The following is an 18,410-nucleotide window of genomic DNA, read 5'->3' on the forward strand; positions in this document are numbered from 1 at the left end:
ACAACTAATGATCTTGTGGTGGAATTATTCGATGCAACTTTATCTTTTAACTTTGCAACAGTACTCTTAGCATCAACAGTACTTTTAGATGCTTCATGATTATGTTCGTCGGTAGTTTTTATCAACTCGTACTTTTCTGATTTGATTCTGTGTGCACTCTAGCTTTACACGAGTTTTGTTTTCTTTTTGCACATTCCCAGTAGATTACGGACTTATCGCTATTAGATCCATTTTTATGGTACATATACTGTAGAGCATCAACGAGAATATCTTTGACACGCTCACTTTTGATGGTAAAAATCATTTAAAAGGCCTGAAGTATACAAATAAAAATGTTCACTACTGAAGTTTGGAAGTAGAAATATTTACAAAAAATTCTGAAGTTTGGAAGTAAATAATACAGAAAGAAATATTTACAAAAATTTCTAACCAAGGAAATCACCTAGGACCGAAAATAATTGTTAAGCATGGAAATTGTCCGGCTGGTAATTGTCCCACTGGCAATTATCCGCATGGCACTGAAACTGGCAATTATCCGAATGGCAATTGTCCGGCTGGCTATTGTCCTCCTGGCAATTGTCCTAGAACCCTTAAAAGTTACTGAAAAGTTATGGAAACTTTATGTAATATGAAGACAATAATTGAGTTATAAACTAACTGTTTTAGGGAAGCTTAATTCCTGCCTAATTGATAGTTATTAAGTTTTCCTATTATAAGAAAAAATTTTTATGTTTAACAAAGGGATATCATAGCTAGGCAAATGATGTAAATTTGGCAAATTCATTAGTTGTTTTCCAAGTCGAATCTGATTTCTTTTGGAAGATATTAACAATTTCTATATAGAATCTTTTGCCTTGTTTTATTAAGGAAAAACAAAGCCAGGATTATCTCAGTTTTTTGTAATGGGAAGGTTCATGTTGGTTTATGACTTTTTTTTTTTCTTTTAGGTAAACTTTTCACAATTACCGGCTACAGTCAGAAATTTTCAGAAGATTACATCACTGCCATTAGAGAACACGGTGGGGAGGTGGTCTCTTTGGATTATGAAGGGGATGTTGATTACTCTATCACAGATTTTGAAGGAACAGGTGCAGTTCATGAAAAGGCCAAAGAAATTGTGACCCATCGGTTCCTTGATGACTGCGTCGATGCAGAAAAACATAACGTAAGTAATATTTTTCACTGTTCAATACATTTTTGCAACAAGACCTCTTTTAGTTGGACTTCGGCAAGTTGGAAACCTCCCTAAGTTTGTATGAACTAGTGAACTATCCTTTATTTGAGCATTCCCACGAAGCTTTTAAAGTGATTTTGTGTATTACTGTATATGCCTCCATATCATATGATAGGTTGCCCATGTGAAACCCTTCAGTTTGTTTTTACATTAATTTATATGAATTTATATCATGCTTATCGGGCAAATTCTATTTTTTGTAGATTGCATTGTATTGCTCGTATTGGAAACATGTATAGCTATTTATACAAAATAAAGCATTTTTCAAAATGGTCTGGCAAACAAAAATTTGTTCACATTCATAGGAAAACATTTCTTTGTAATGGAATGGCCATTAAATTCTTAACAAGGCAGATGATTAATGACAAGTGGTACGAAGGGAAGCCCCTCCCACTTGCCTGTCAATGAATAACCACTTTTGACCTTGTCTGCAACGAGTACGAACGTAAAGTACTGTTGCATTGCTCTCTTGACAGTTGGATCTTTTCTTACTTTAGTTTGTTATATGTGTATTTTGTGTTTACTCTTTTGTGAGCGTTCTTGCTTGTACAGTATAATCATAGGGAAAGATGAACATTTTGCGGAGTAGATTTTGTTCCCATAAGGATACAAACCTCTAGGAGCCTCATGTGTTATGTATCTTTGTGAAGGGGTAATTGTAAGTAGCCTTATCCCCACCCCCTTTCTTACTATTTCTTTTACTTCCCAACAGGAAGATGATGTACTCTGATTGTAACTAGTCTTTCTTCTTCAAAAAGGAGTTCCGATTCGGATTGAGATGAGATAAAACCCCCAGTGTAGTGGTTTGTGTTTCAGCGAAGGAAGCCCTTATAGCTTTTTCCTCTGAGGAAGCACTGTCATTGTCAGTCACTTAGATCATGACTCCTCTGTGACAACAGGGAAGAATGGTTTGCAAGAAGTAGAGGAAGTTTGCTCTCTCTCTTCCTCCTCTGTCAACCTCTTCTTCCTCCTCTGTCAACCTCTTCTTCCTCCTTGTGTCTCATCGTCGGACTCTTCTTGTAGAAAACATTCATGTAGAAAGGCTTTTTACTGACTTTCCACCTTCTTAAAGTAGCTTCCCAGCAAAAATTTACATTCTCCTCCAAGATACATCCAAATCTATGACCCTTTGATAGATCTTAGTGTTTGGGTCCTCAGCATGAAACTTTACCAATCCTTTCTGTCTGTGTCAGTGAAAAACCTTCTGACATGTTCTTTGTTGTAAATCTTCTAGGCTCTGGGGTTTGTATATCTTTCTCCTCTCTTTCAATTATCTATTTCCCAAGTTGAATGAGATCCTTAGCAGGTAAATCTCTATTAGAAGCCAGTAGCATTCACCTCAAAGCAAGCTGATTACTCAGTTGAACAAACTTCTAGGTTATAGTAGATTATCTCCTCAATGCTGTAGAAGTAATTTGCAAACTGGGGTAACAGTTTTTTTTCAATATTAATCTTACCCGATGATCATGTAGCTGTCAACTCTGTTGCCCGACAGAAATCTACGGTCGGGATACGCCAGCGATCGCTATACAGGTGGGGGTGTACACAACAGCGCCATCTGTGAGCAGGTACTCAAGTACTTCTTGTCAACAAGAACTCAATTTTTCCTCTGTCGTGCCACCGGCTAGACCTACTTGGATACGCTGTTGATTCTGGAGTTATTGTTCACGATTTGGTGATGTATTTGCTCTAGAGTTTAGCCTTCGCTATTCAGGAAGCTTTATCATTAGCTTAGCAAGTTTTTGGAATTAATTTGATTTAATTTTGGTGACGAAGAGAGTATGAACTCTCTTTCACTTTTAAATGGCTGACCCTTCCCTTAGACGGAAGTGTTGGTGTCGAAGAGAGTATAGACTCTCTTTCTTAATTTTGCTTAACAAAGTTATAGATTTATTTTATATCTCTCCGCCTTTTATAGGCCTCTTCGATTAACTTCCTTTTATTATAAACTTATAAAAATTAATTTTTATGTTTGTTTATATGCGACCTTTCCTAATAGTAGGCGGTCTTTTCTTGGAACCGAAGTTAATTAACATTGAGCCCGTCATATCGTTTTTGCCTGTTAAGATTTTATGCTATTTTAATTTTAATGTTTTTGAAAGAATTTCTTTGATAGTCTCGTACTGTTTTCAAAGTTGAACTAACGTTTTGTTTTGTCTCCGCAGTTGTTGACGTTCAGAACGTTCAACTTGCTCTCTATCGTTACGATAGAGAAAGTATTCACGGTTTCACGTTGCAGTAAGAGTAAACCGATTCTAGCGTTTTGTTCATTCTTTCTTAGCTTAAATGGTTTTAATTTCAATAAAGGAACTTTTTATTTGGGAAATCTTTCAGTTTTTTTTCCTTTAACAATAATATGTTTTAACGATATATATAATTGGGCTCATCTCTCAGGTTCTAAGTCAAGAGAGAGAGAGAGAGAGAGATAGAGACGGAGGGAGAGAGAGGAGGATAAACGTTTCGTTCAAGCGGGTAACGTTGTTATCGTTTTTGCTCTTCTCCCTAGTCTCTTTAGGGGAAGAAGGTAAAACGTTTCTAGAGTTTTATTCTTGTTCCCAGGCTTTATGCGGTGAGAGATTTTAAACGTAGTTTATTTGATCTAGTGTTTAGTCTTTTCCAGCCACTGAATTCTTTATCTTTCATTATGTTTTTCTGTTACATTGTAATACTGTTTTCGCAATTACTAACTTTTAATGAAGGATAGGATTGCGTGTTTCAGGTACAAACCACTTAAAGTTTCGAGTTCAGTGAAATAAGTGCAAACAGAAAATCAAAAGTGATAAAGTGATAAGCGCAAAGTGTTACAGTGTTGCGTTCGAGGGTTCGTCTGTTCGTGCCAGTTGTTCGCCTAGTCTGGGACCTCTTACAAGCTCCCAAGCCCAGGGGAGAAGTAATGTCGAAGGACTTATGGGTTCATCAGGCCTTGATCGACGAACAGACGTTTCCCTCCGTGGTTTCGGGTGTATCCACTCACGTAGCCGACGTGATCACCCCACCCACACTAAGACGAGAGAGCCCATTTATTCCTCGTCTGCGGAAGAGGTTTCTCGCAGAAACCATGGACCAAATCTTGCAGCTTTTAAGTGCAAGTCGGTCCCTTCCGCGCAAGTCCAACGGCCTAGGTGTAGCCACTGGGTCAGTTCGGACTTGCTGCAGTACGACAACTGCACACCTCCCAGAGAGGCAAGGTGGTACCGCAACAGGCAGTAACTCCGTCTGTTGCCGCACCAGCTGTTTTAGACCCTCAGTCTCAACGGACAGTAGCTCCGTTTGTTGTTGTCTTTCATAGACCCTAGTGGTCCATGCTGCAGACTATACAGTCTCAGCTTGCTCCTTCATACAGGAGTATCATGCTGGAAGGTTGACAATGCAGCCTGTTAACCTACAACCCGCCGAGGTTGTGCGCTCAGCAGATACTGCGGCTGCCTGCTCCCACCCTCCACCTGTGAGAGCTCCACCTCCGATGCGCAGTCCACCCTGCCAGACGCATGTTCTTGCTGCGCCTCCTGCTTTCATGCGTGAGTTGCCGCATCGGGAGTTGCCGGGTTCCAGCACTATGCGGCAACCTCCTCAACCCATGAGGCAGGAACCTCATGCTATGCGGCATCCTCCTCAACCCATGAGGCAGGAGCCTCATGCTATGCGGCAACCTCCTCAACCCATGAGGCAGGAGCCTCATGCTATGCGGCATCCTCCTCAACCCATGAGGCAGGAGCCTCATGCTATGCGGCATCCTCCTCAACCCATGAGGCAGGAGCCTCATGCTATGAGGAGCCTCATGCTATGCGGCATCCTCCTCAACCCATGAGGCAGGAGCCTCATGCTATGCGGCAACCTCCTCAACCCATGAGGCAGGAGCCTCATACTATGCGGCATCCTCCTCAACCCATGCGGCATGAGCCTCATCCCTTGCAGCATGAGCCTCATCCCATGCAGCATGAGCCTCATACCATGCAGCATGAGCCTCATCCCATGCAGCATGAGCCTCATCCCATGCAGCATAAGCCGCATGCCATGCAACATGCTCTGCATACCTTACAGCATGCTCTGCATACCTTACAGCATGCTCTGCATACCTTACAGCATGCTCTGCATACCTTACACATGCTCTGCATACCTTACAGCATGCTCTGCATACCTTACAGCATGCTCTGCATACCTTACAGCATGCTCTGCATACAGCATGCTCTGCATTCCTTACAACATGCTCTGCATTCCTTACAGCATGCTCTGCATACCTTACAGCATGCTCTGCATACCTTACCGCATGCTCCTCAGTCACACATCTTTGGTTGTTGCCAACTCACAAGACTGTCAAGCAGTTTCATAACGTTGCCTTCTGGTCTGCTGCTTTTGCACCAGTGAAACCCTCACTGAAAGAACTTAGCTTTTCTCGGATATGGTTCCTGTAGATGAGAAAGTGCTATTCTCCCTCCTTCTGATATTCCCTTGAGGACTCTGTCATTTGGAGAGGAGCCTTAAGCTGCTTAGCCTCCTATGGACTTTTATTTAAGCATAACATGCTTCCAGGGAGGGTAATGGTTCCGCTTCAGTCGCTAACCCCGTCTGTTGCCACACCTGCTCCCATAGACCTTGAGCTTTGTTGCAAGACATGCAGTCCAAGCTTAGTCCTTGTTAGAGGATTTTTGTTTACGGAGTCAGTGTGTCACTGGGGAGACGTTCAACAACCAGCAGAGGTGACTTGTTGTGACGCAGTGCGGCAACCTCAGCAACCCGATAAGGAGTTGTCTGTACTACCCAGACAGTCTAGACAGTTTCGGGTTGTCGCTGTACTTCCTCGCTTCCCCATGGTTGACAGTTCACAGACTATGCAGCAGTACCATGATCTTGTGTCCGGCTCCGTCAGACGACTGGCTTTTAAGAGCTCCCACAAGTCGTCGCTGTCTGGAGAATCTCAGATGGACTATGGATCTGACCAAGGAACTGGGCCTCCTGGTCAATTTAGAGGAGTCCCAGCTCGTCCCATCCCAGACCATTGTCTACCTGGGTATGGAGCTTCAGAGTCGAGCTTTTCGGGCCTTTCCATCGGCCCCAAGGATCTACCAAGCCCTAGAATGCATCCAGAGCATGCTGAGAAGGAACCGATGCTCAGTCAGGTAGTGGATGAGTCTAACAGGGACACTTTCATCGCTGGCCCTGTTCATCGAGTTAGGGAGACTCCACCTCCGCCCCCTTCAGTATCATCTAGCTGCTCACTGGATAAAGGACATGACGCTAGAGACGGTCTCAGTTCCTGTTTCCGAAGAGAGGAGGTCTACTCTAACGTGGTGAAAGAACAGCTTTCTTCTCAAGGAAGGTCTACCTTTGGCTGTTCAGAAACCCGACCGCCGTCTCTTCTCGGACGCATCAGACACGGGCTGGGGTGCGACTTTGGACGGACAGGAATGCTCGGGAACATGAAATCAGGAGCAAAGGACACTTCACATCAATTGCAAGGAGCTGTTGGCGGTTCATCTGGCCTTGATAAACTTCAAGTCCCTCCAGCTTAACAAGGTGGTGGAGGTGGACTCTGACAACACCACAGCCTTGGCTTACATCTCCAAGCAGGGAGGGACTCATTCGTGGAAGTTGTTCTAGATCGCAAGGGACCTCCTCATCTGGTCAAAAGATCGAAAGCTCACGCTGGTAACGAGGTTCATTCAGGGCGATATGAATGTCATGGCAGATCGCCTCAGCCGGAAGGGTCAGGTCATCCCCACAGAGTGGACCCTTCACAAGAATGTTTGCAGCAGACTTTGGGCCCTGTGGGGTCAGCCAACCATAGATCTGTTCGCTACCTCGATAACCTAGAGGCTCCCGTTGTATTGTTCTCCGATTCCAGACCCAGCAGCAGTTCACGTGGATGCTTTTCTGCTGGATTGGTCCCATCTCGACCTGTATGCATTCCCGCCGTTCAAGATTGTCAACAGGGTACTTCAGAAGTTCGCCTCTCGCAAAGGGACACGGCTGACGTTGGTTGCTCCCCTCTGGCCCGCGAGAGAATGGTTCATAGAGGTACTGCAATGGCTGGTCGACATTCCCAGGACTCTTCCTCTAGGAGTGGACCTTCTACGTCAACCTCACGTAAAGAAGGTACACCCAAACCTCCACGCTCTTCGTCTGACTGCCTTCAGACTATCGAAAGACTCTCAAGAGCTAGGGGCTTTTCGAAGGAGGCAGCCAGAGCGATTGCCAGAGCAAGGAGGACATCCACTCTCAGAGTCTATCAGTCTAAATGGGAAGTCTTCCGAAGCTGGTACAAGGCCAATGCAGTTTCCTCAACCAGTACCACTGTAACCCAGATTGCTGACTTCCTGTTACATCTAAGGAACGTAAGATCCCTTTCAGCTCCTACGATCAAGGGTTACAGAAGTATGTTGGCAGCGGTTTTCCGCCACAGAGGCTTGTATCTTTCCACCAACAAAGATCTACAGGACCTCCTTAGGTCTTTTGAGACCTCAAAGGAACGTCGGTTGTCCACTCCAGGCTGGAATCTAGACGTGGTCCTAAGGTTCCTTATGTCATCAAGATTTCAACCTCTCCAATCAGCCTCTTTTAAGGACCTCACATTAAAAACTCTTTTCCTCGTGTGCTTGGCAACAGCTAAAAGAGTGAGTGAGATCCACGCCTTCAGCAGGAACATAGTTTTCACATCTGAAACGGCTACATGTTCCTTGCAGCTGGGTTTTTTGCTAAAACGAGCTTCCTTCACGTCCTTGGCCTAAGTCGTTCGAGATCCCAAGCCTGTCCAACTTGGTGGGGAACGAACTGGAGAGAGTACTTTGCCCAGTTAGAGCTCTTAGGTACTATCTAAAAAGGTCATAACCTTTACGAGGACAATCAGAAGCCTTATGGTGTGCTATCAAGAAGCCTTCTCTTCCAATGTCTAAGAACTCAGTTTCTTACTAAATCAGGCTTCTGATTAGGGAAGCACATTCTCATCTGAAGGAAGAAGACCTTGCTTTGCTGAAGGTAAGGATACATGAAGTGAGAGCTGTGGCTACTTCAGTGGCCTTCAAACAGAACCGTTCTCTGCAGAGTGTTATGGATGCAACCTATTGGAGAAGCAAGTCAGTGTTCGCATCATTCTATCTCAAAGATGTCCAGTCTCTTTACGAGAACTGCTACACCCTGGGACCATTCGTAGCAACGAATGCAGTAGTAGGCGGGGGCTCAGCCACTACATTCCCATAATCCCATAACCTTTTTAACCTTTCTCTTGAATACTTTTTATGGGTTGTTCGGTCGGCTAAGAAGCCTTCCACATCCTTGTTGATTTGGCGGGTGGTCAATTCTTTCTTGAGAAGCGCCGAGGTTAAAGGTTGTGATGAGGTTCTTTAGTATGGGTTGCAGCCCTTTATACTTCAGCACCTAAGAGTCGTTCAGCATCCTAAGAGGACCGCTACGCTCAGTAAGGAAGACGTACTTAATAAAGGCAGAGTAATGGTTCAAGTCGTCTTCCTTACCAGGTACTTATTTATTTTATGTTATTTTTGAATAACTAATAAAATGAAATACGGGATACTTAGCTTCTTTGTTAACATGTATGCTGGTCTCCACCCACCACCCTGGGTGTGAATCAGCTACATGATCATCGGGTAAGATTAATATTGAAAAATGTTATTTTCATTAGTAAAATAAATTTTTGAATATACTTACCCGATGATCATGAATTTAAGGACCCACCCTTCCTCCCCATAGAGAACCAGTGGACCGAGGAGAAAATTGAGTTCTTGTTGACAAGAAGTACTTGAGTACCTGCTAACAGATGGCGCTGTTGTGTACACCCCCACCTGTATAGCGATCGCTGGCGTATCCCGACCGTAGATTTCTGTCGGGCAACAGAGTTGACAGCTACATGATCATCGGGTAAGTATATTCAAAAATTTATTTTACTAATGAAAATAACATTTCCACACCATTCAAGTTTGACTGCTTCACTTTAGTCTAAGCATTAGCAATGCTCATCACACCTTAAAGGACATTGTAGGACTTCCAAAAGTCCTTCAAAATCAGCTTATTGCTGTTCCTAGTTGCTTCCAAGGCCATAGCAAATGTCCTTTGAGGATTATAGATCTTGAAAGAGGCAATGATACCTTGGTTCATAGCTGCAAAAGGGCAGTGGTATTGGGTGGAAGGCAAACCACCCTGATTTTTGCTTCAAGTCATCCAAGTTTGCAGGGTGACTATGGGCATTGTCCAACACTAACAACACTAAATGCAAACCATTTGAACCACATTACTGGTTCACTTCAGGCAGAAAAAATTAGGAAAACCAATCTTGGAAGACATGGAATATTGCCTAGGCCTTCTTGTTGGATCTCCAGGTGGTAGGCAGTTGACCCTTCCAAATTCCTTAAGCACTCTTGGATTCTCAACCCGATACTCTACCAAGGGCTTGAACTTACAGTCAACAGCAGCATTACCCTCAAAAGGCAAAGTAAGTCTCTCCTTGGCAGATTTATGGCTTGGTGTTATCTTCTTGGCATTGTCTAAGTGCGATTTGGCATTCATTTCCAAAAATAAACCAGTTTCATCCATATTAAAAACCTGTTTAGAAAGTTATCTTCCCTTCATAGTTATCTCAGCCAAGAAATTAGGGTACCTACTTTCTGCTTTCTCATAACCACTAGCAACTTCACATTGAACTTTAAGGTTATGATTTTTTTGCATACAGTACTCTTTAAACTGCATGACCTTCCCTTACTGCCCTCAAATTTCAATTTCACTTTCTTTCCCCATATCTTTTTTTCAGTGTATTAAACAATATCTTTGCTTTTACCTAAATTACTGTAAGGGTCACTGGGATAAGCTGTTGACTGTTCTTCCAAACAGAACCATCATTCTATCCATACAATTAATTGAGATCACTACACTGCTTCATAATTACTATCAATTTCATGGGAGCGGATCCCTTCACATGATTAAGATACGATCTTGAATCTTGATAATCGTCATGTTAGTGAATGACTAAGTTTGAGTACACAACCGATTTTTGTTGTTGTCTCCCTTTTCTGCCCATTTCATAATCTCAAACTTCACTTCCATAGTGATGGCACTGCCATCATCATCTACCATATGCTTGGGAGCTGTTATGAAGAGCAAACGGTTTCCGGAAAACAACAGAGGAAATGACAATCTAAAAGGGCTTGAGAATGGCAACTGATGGATGATCAGACACTATTTTCTTCCATTAGGCACCGTGTTTCTCTGTTTTCTTCAGCCACCAAAACATGAGATATTGATCCATGGTACTTTGCAAACTAGTCCAGCTGTTGATAAAAAACAATGCAAGTGTTAGAGATTGAAACATTTTCTTAATAGCATGGGTAGATGAGTTGTATTTCGGAAATGTCGTAGTACGTGACCATTGTAACCTAAGAACCTATACTAGCTTTGCTTTACTGATACAAATAAAGTTGCTAATATTAAAGGAATTAAGAGTTTGCCTTCAACTGTTTGTATGTCACAATATGATGATGTGAGTTCCTTGAAAGAATATCCATCTCTCTTCCCTGTATCCTATCATCTCGAGAGTTATGGTCACATGTTGGTAACATTGTACAGTCAGTCCTCGTTTTACTCGAGGGTTAAGGATACAGAGACAGGTGCAACAAGGGAAAAATCGTGAAACTGTATTGCACTTGGGTGGGATAACTCCTAACCTAACCACTCACTGCCATTGCCTAGACTTGGAGAATTAACCCACGAAGTGCTGCCTAATATTGTTTTTACTTGATTTCTATCAGTGTATAGTTGTTCCTATCTAGTAATACCTGTACTGTATAATACTCACTGATAATGTAGTGTATATTACTGTAATATTCAACTATCATTACAGTAAAGCTTAAATGTACTGTTAAGTGTTCCCTGTTTTTGTTCGGACGACTAGACTCGCCGAAAACGTAGACTATATATATACAATGAACAACATTACTGTAATTCTGTACTGTACAATATGTAGACAGTTTAATTTAATATTAACTATGTGTAATGTATATCTTTTATACAACGACCACTAACCGTTTTCGTATGTTGTACGCAGTAATCTAAAAACATGGTGCAATTCCTGAAGGTCATCTTTTGCCCAGTAATCCGACATCTCACATGCTGCACCATTACATCCCCGGCCAATGGTCCGAATCAGAAAGGTACCACCACATAAATCTCTTGGAGATGAGGGCAGCCTTTCTGGCCCTCAAAAAGTTCCACCAGGTCTTGGCAGGGCACTCCATGGTGTTGATGAGTGACAACACCACAGTAGTAGCTTATCTCAGCAAACAGGGCGGTACCTTTTCGCAGCAGCTGTGCCATCTTGCAGTAGAGATACTCAGATGGGCAGAGGACAACTCAGTGACTCTATCAGCTCGCTTCATTCCGGGCAAGTGGAATGTGCTAGCAGACAGGTTGAGCAGAGCGACCCAGATAGTTGGCACCAAGTGGTCTTTGAATCCTCTGATAGCCAGCCTCTGATAGCCAACAAAGTCCTGACTTTGTGGGGTTCCCGACTGTGAATCTGTTCGCAACGGCCCTGAATTTCAGGCTCCCGTTGTACTGCTCCCCAGTCCCGTATCCCCAAGCTCTTTGGCAAGATGCTTTCCAACAACGGTGGATAAACCTGGACGCTTACGCATTTCCCCCGTTCTGTCTGATGAGAAAAGTCCTCAACCAGCTACGAGCAAGCAACAACTTGCAAATGCCCTCATAGCTCCGCTATGGCATCACGCAGAATGTTTCCTGGACCTTCTGCATCTCCTCAGGGAGATCCCGAGGGAGCTCCCTCCACAGCACGACCCCCTCAAACAACCACATGCCAAGATCTTCCACAAAGCTGTAGCTTCGCTTCGACTTCACGCCTGGAGACTATCCAGCACCTCCTCACACAGAGAGGTTTTTTGCAACCGGTTGGTAGAACTTCCTCCCTCCCAAGAGTAAGTCACCCTATAAATAGCGAAGGTTTATATCTGTGTCGGAACAAATAACAAACTTGGAAATAATTTGTATTTTTCCTAACATACAAACCTGGAGCTATTTATACAAATTGGCCTGCCGCCCTGTCCCCCTAGAAGTCCTGCTAGAAAGCAAAAGTGGTTACTCAACTGACAGGTGTGAGTGAGCGGGATAGCTAGTCTACCACAACCCCCTCCCGCTAACTAGCGGATCTGGTAATTATCCCTCACTAAAATTGTCTTGGCTGGTTTTCAGCGTTGCCGAAAGTAATACCCTATAGATAGTTCCAGGTTTGTATGTTAGGAAAAATACAAATTATTTCCAAATTTGTTATATTTCTTAACTTATTCAAAAAACCTATATACTGTAGTTAACACAGTATTACATAAGCACCAATGTGTTTTAAGCTATTATAATTTTCACAAAGTAAATTTATAGGTATCATCTTTTAAAGAAAGATTACTGCACACAGGCATATCTCTCTCTCTCTCTCTCTCTCTCTCTCTCTCTCTCTCTCTCTCTCTCTCTCTCTCTCTCTCTCTCTCTCTCTCTCTCTCTCACTAGTAACGTCAACCAATGTGACGGAAAAATATTCGCAGACATATTGAAACAATATGATCCAATAAACTGGAGCAAATCTGCGGAAAACATCAGCAAAATAATAGAAGAAATTCCAAAGAAAATCCAAGTGTTAAAGAGACTTATAAAGAAAGTCTACATCAATCAACACATTCCATCAAAGAACAATAAGAAGTCCAATATGGTGAATATGCTGATTGATGCAATGGGAAAAAGGATGCCAAAATGGTGTAATACATGTAAGATATGGTATTCCATTAATAATCCTCAACAATTGATTAGAAAATGTGATGCCTGGCATGTCCCAACACACCCCACATGTGCTGAAATACAGCAAAAAATCAAAAATAAAGACACAAAGGTATTCTGCTCAACATGCTTAGTCTGGATAGAAAATATAATTAAGTCGAGACTAAATCTGCAAATAGTTGAAGATAAAGAAGAGGAAGAAGAAGAAACAGAAGAAGAAGAAGAAGAGAACAATGAACAGGATATGTGTAAGGATGCAGAAGAAATCATTGATATAACCTATGATGCCATCCAAAAACATACTTATGAAGAAATAAATTACCAGATGGAAACAAATAATAGACCCAAGAGACTCTACCCGGACCTACATAATTTTAGGGAAGAGCAAGAACAAGAAAAAATAGAAAAGAAGGATATAGTCTGCAATATGCTGAAAAGAGGGAATTGCAGATTTGGCGAAAGATGCTACTACAAGCATCCAAAGATATGCCATAATTATGAAATATATGGTAAATGTGCGTATTTAGACGGATATGGAGACGAATGCAGAGATCTCCATCCAAAAATATGCAAAAACCTAAAAGAAGGAAAAGGATGCATTTACAACAAAAAATGTCGATATATGCATCCTGCAACCATGAATGAAAGTAAGAAAACTCAGCAAACTGAAAAGAAAAATGAAAGCAAAAAAGAAACAAAAAAAGAAACAAAAAAGCAGGCCGTGTATATACCGCGCTTTGAACCAAGAGCCCCAAGATATGAGGCCTTTCAACCCAAACCTGCACATTTAGAGCCTAACTACAAAGAATGCATCTATAATGCCAGGGGTTGGTGCAGATATGGGGACAGTTGCAGGTATACACACACAAATAAATATGAAGGCGAAAGAGCAAATATAATAGAAAAGTTGGATTTTTTAATGGCAGAATTCCGGGAAATGAAGAAAAGAACATCATATCAGAACAGGAAGGAAGCATGGGAGAATCCATATTATTACCAATATTAAATAATGGGGATGAAACACAAACCATAATAGTAATGAATGCACAGGGTTTAGTCACGAGTAACTCTAAAAGGAAAATAGAGTTTTTAGAAGAACTAACCCAAATTGAAAAAATAGATATATTAAATATAAGTGAAACATGGTATTCCCAAGAGACTGGCAGTGATGACCAGATAAAGGGTCTCCAAACTTATAGATCAGACAGAAAAAATAGGAATCAAGGGGGAACCGCAATATATGGAAGAGACATAAATCAAGGAAAAGTATGTGAAAAATACAGCAACACAGAATGTGAATTGATTGCGGTAGAATTTGAATTTGAAAAACTAATGAATATTCTAGTTTACAGACCCCCAAACACTAAGGAGTTTGACATAATAATAGAAAAAATAGATGATATATGTAGAAACCATAAAGACTGGAATATACTCCTATCCGGAGATTTTGACTTTCCTTTCGTGGATTGGAAAGAACGGATAGAAGAAAGTGGTTGTATGTATACATATAAAAAAGATAGTAATAGTAGCGCAGAAGATAAGAGGCAATTTGAAAAGCTTCAAGATATGCTATTAGAACATAATATGCAACAAATAAACCACATTCCAACAAGAAAGGAAAATGTCCTAGATTTAGTATTTGTGAATGAGGTGAATTATGTTGAAGAAATAATAGTGTATAACACGGGAATTTCAGACCACAATGTCATAGAATTGATAGTTCATTCCAAAGCAAGTGATCACAGAATTAATAAAAGCACAAAACTTTGGGAAGGATATGGAAAATATAACTTTTACAGTAAGAATATAAAATGGTCAGAAATAAATGAAGAACTGAATAAAGAATGGAAAAATGTATTTATAAGTGATAATATACAGGTAAATACGGATATACTGTACAAAATACTGGAGAAAATTGTTGAAAAATATGTACCGATAAAAAACAATAAACAAAAGACTTGCATACCAAGAGACAGAAGGATTTTATTTCAGAAAATTAAAAAGTGGAAGAAAAATCTTGCAAAAGAAAAAAATGTGTGGAAAATGAGGGAAATAAAATGTAAGATAGAAAATGCAGAACAAAAGATTATACAGTCGAAAGAAAATGAAAAAAGGGACTTAGAAGAAAGGACACTTCAAAATATAAAAAGAAACCCCAAAGTACTTTACTCCTATGCAAAAAAGATGAATAAAAGGAGAATAGAAATAGGCCCTCTAAGAATTGAAGGACGGCTAACGAATGAAAAAAAGGAAATATGCAACATATTAGCAGAAAAATATAAGAGTGAGTTCACGCCAAGAATTGCGAATGAGAATAATGAAACAGAAATGAGAAGAAAATGTTGAATATCTAACGGATATAGATATTAATGAAGCAGATATTGTCACGGCTATAAACGAAATTAAAAATGGATCGGCAGCCGGACCAGATGGAGTTCCAGCGATTTTGTTAAAAAAAACTGCAAACACTATCGCGAAGCCGCTTGCAATACTGCTAAGACAGAGTGTAGATATGACCGAGATATATGTTAAACATAAATTAGCTTATATAACCCCTATCTTCATTATTATTATTATTATTACTTACTAAGCTACAACCCTAGTTGGAAAAGCAGTATGCTATAAGCCCAGGGGCTCCAACAGGGAAAATAGCTCAGTGCGGAAAGGAAAAAAGGAAAATAAAATATTCTAAGAAGAGTAACAACAATAAATATCTCTAAATATCTCCTATATAAACTATAAAAACTTTAACAAAACAAGAGGAAGAGATATAAGATAGGAGTGTGTGCTCGAGTGTACCCTCAAGCAAGAGAACTCTAACCCAAGACAGTGAAAGGCCATGGTACAGAGGCTATGGCACTACCCAAGACTAGAGAACAGTGGTTTGATTTTGGAGTGTCCTTCTCCTAGAAGAGCTGCTTACCATAGCTAAAGAGTCTCTTCTACCCTTACCAAGAGGAAAGTGGCACTGAACAATTACAGTGCAGTAACCCCTTGGGTGATGAAGAATTGTTTGGTAATCTGTGTTGTCAGGTGTATGAGGATAGAGGAGAATATGTAAAGAATATGCCAGACTATTCAGTGTGTATGTAGGCAAAGGGAAAATGAACCGTAACCAGAGAGGAGGATCCAATGTAGTACTGTCTGGCCAGTCAAAAGACCCCATAACTCTCTAGCGGTAGTATCTCAACGGGTGGCTGGTGCCCTGGCCAACCTACTACCTCAAAAGTGGATCAAGACTAGAGGCAAGCAATTATAGACCTGTTAGTCTAACATCACATATTATGAAAGTGTATGAGAGGGTAATAAAAATAATTTGTTTAATATGGGTCAACATGGTTTCGTACCTGGAAAAAGTACACAGACCCAACTGATAGCACACTATGAAAACATATACAATAATATGATAAATGAAAAAGACACAGATGTGATCTATCTAGATTTTGCAAAAGCCTTTGACAAGGTAGACCATAACATATTGGAGAAAAAAATGAGAAAGCATAATATTGTGGGAAAGATAGGAAAATGGGTAAAAGAATTCCTGCAAAACAGAAAACAGATAGTGGTTGCAAATGACGAGAAATCAGATGAAGCCCAGGTAATATCTGGTGTGCCCCAAGGTACGGTATTAGCTGCACTGCTATTTGTTATTATGATCTCAAACATAGACTGTGATGTTGAAAACTCCGTAGTGAGAAGAATAAGTAGAGAAATTACTTGTGATGAAGATAGGAACTCACTACAAAGAGATCTAAACAAAATAGCCTATATGAATGGGCGGAGATAAATAGGATGGTATTTAACTCCGATAAATTCGAATCAATAAATTATGGAAACAGAGAAGGAATGGTGTATGCATACAAGGGACCTAATAATGAGACAATCACAAACAAGGAAGCAATTAAAGACCTTGGTGTAATTTTAAATAGGAATATGTTATGCAACGACCAAATAGCAACACTGTTGGCTAAATGTAAAGCAAAAATGGGAATGTTATTCAGACACTTTAAAACAAGAAAAGCTGAACACATGATTATGCTTTACAAAACTTATGTGCGTAGTACACTCGAGTACTGCAATGTGATATGGTACCCACACTACCAAAAGGATATTGCGCAAATAGAGAGTGTACAAAGGTCCTATACTGCTAGAATAGAAGAAGTTAAGGACCTTGATTACTGGGAAAGACTGCAATTTTTAAAACTATACAGTCTAGAAAGGAGAAGAGAACGCTACATGATAATACAAGCATGGAAGCAAATAGAAGGAATTGCTGAAAACATCATGGAGCTTAAAGTATCAGAAAGAGCAAGCCGAGGTAGATTAATAGTGCCAAAAAGCATTCCAGGTAAACTGAGAAAGGCGCACAGGACATTAATCCACTACGCACCAGCATCGATAATGCAGCGACTATTTAATGTGCTGCCAGCTCATCTAAGAAACATATCAGGAGTGAGCGTAGATGTGTTTAAAAATCAGCTCGATAAATACCTAAGATGCATCCCAGACCATCCAAGACTGGAAGATGCAAAATACACCGGAAGATGTATTAGCAACTCTCTGGTGGATATACGAGGTGCCTCACACTGAGGGACCTGGGGGAACCCAAACAAAAAATAAGGCAATAAGGTAAGGCTCTCTCCAGTATAATACTGTACATACAGTATACAAAATATACAGCATTGTACTCTATTACAGTTACCCTAACTTTAGAGAGCTACATTTTCTATCATGCATAAACAAGCCATTTTCTTTAATTTGTTCATATTAACAGTTGTTGATTTATTGTACAGTACAGTTTTGTAATACAATAAATAACCTAAGTGGATTTTTTACACACTCCAAGAGAGTATAGTATACCATACAATACAGTACTGCTTATTGTGTTTTTTAACTTAAAAAAGGGATTTTGACGAAGGAAAAATCTATTTCTGGGTGAGGAACCTATGTCACCCAGTGAAATGCTCCTCTAGCACCATTTCTAAGGCATAGTTTTTGCTAAATATACCAGAGAAAAAGGGATGCATGGAATGCCAGGAATAAACCCAGCTCGCTCACTTTACGAGTGCCAGTATAGTAAACTGGGGCGTGATAGAACCACGATCATAGGTCCCTCACCAGTTAGACCTCTCCCTCATCAACATCCCCCGTCTGCTGCCGCCTCCTATGACTATCCTTCCCCACCCCTACACCTCCCCACCCCTACACTTCCCCACCCCCTTAACTCATTCCTCCATAGCACCAGCGTTGGCCAGACGTGTTTTGCTTTGCTCTGTGTTGTTTTGTGTTTTTGAAGATGTCTAACGTTTTAGAGATCCCTGCTCCCAGATTGAGTATTATATTTGTCTGGTTGGGATTTCTAGGTAGCAACACTCATTTAACTCGTGTTGGGTTTTCT

The 18,410-nt window shown here is 40.9% G+C and overlaps 1 protein-coding gene across 2 annotated transcripts in view; it reads left to right on the forward strand.

Moving 5' to 3' along the window:
* The window catches only part of mus101 (mutagen-sensitive 101), a 156,607-nt gene that overhangs the window by 61,957 nt on the left and 76,240 nt on the right, over positions 1-18,410 (forward strand). For both annotated transcript variants that reach the window (XM_068350996.1, XM_068350997.1), the window contains one exon: positions 948-1,165. In XM_068350996.1, coding sequence (XP_068207097.1) covers positions 948-1,165 — 218 coding nt within the window. The remainder of the gene's footprint in view (positions 1-947; positions 1,166-18,410) is intronic.

This window comes from Palaemon carinicauda, chromosome 27 (assembly GCF_036898095.1).
Source record: "Palaemon carinicauda isolate YSFRI2023 chromosome 27, ASM3689809v2, whole genome shotgun sequence".
NCBI classification, from domain to species: domain Eukaryota; kingdom Metazoa; phylum Arthropoda; class Malacostraca; order Decapoda; family Palaemonidae; genus Palaemon; species Palaemon carinicauda.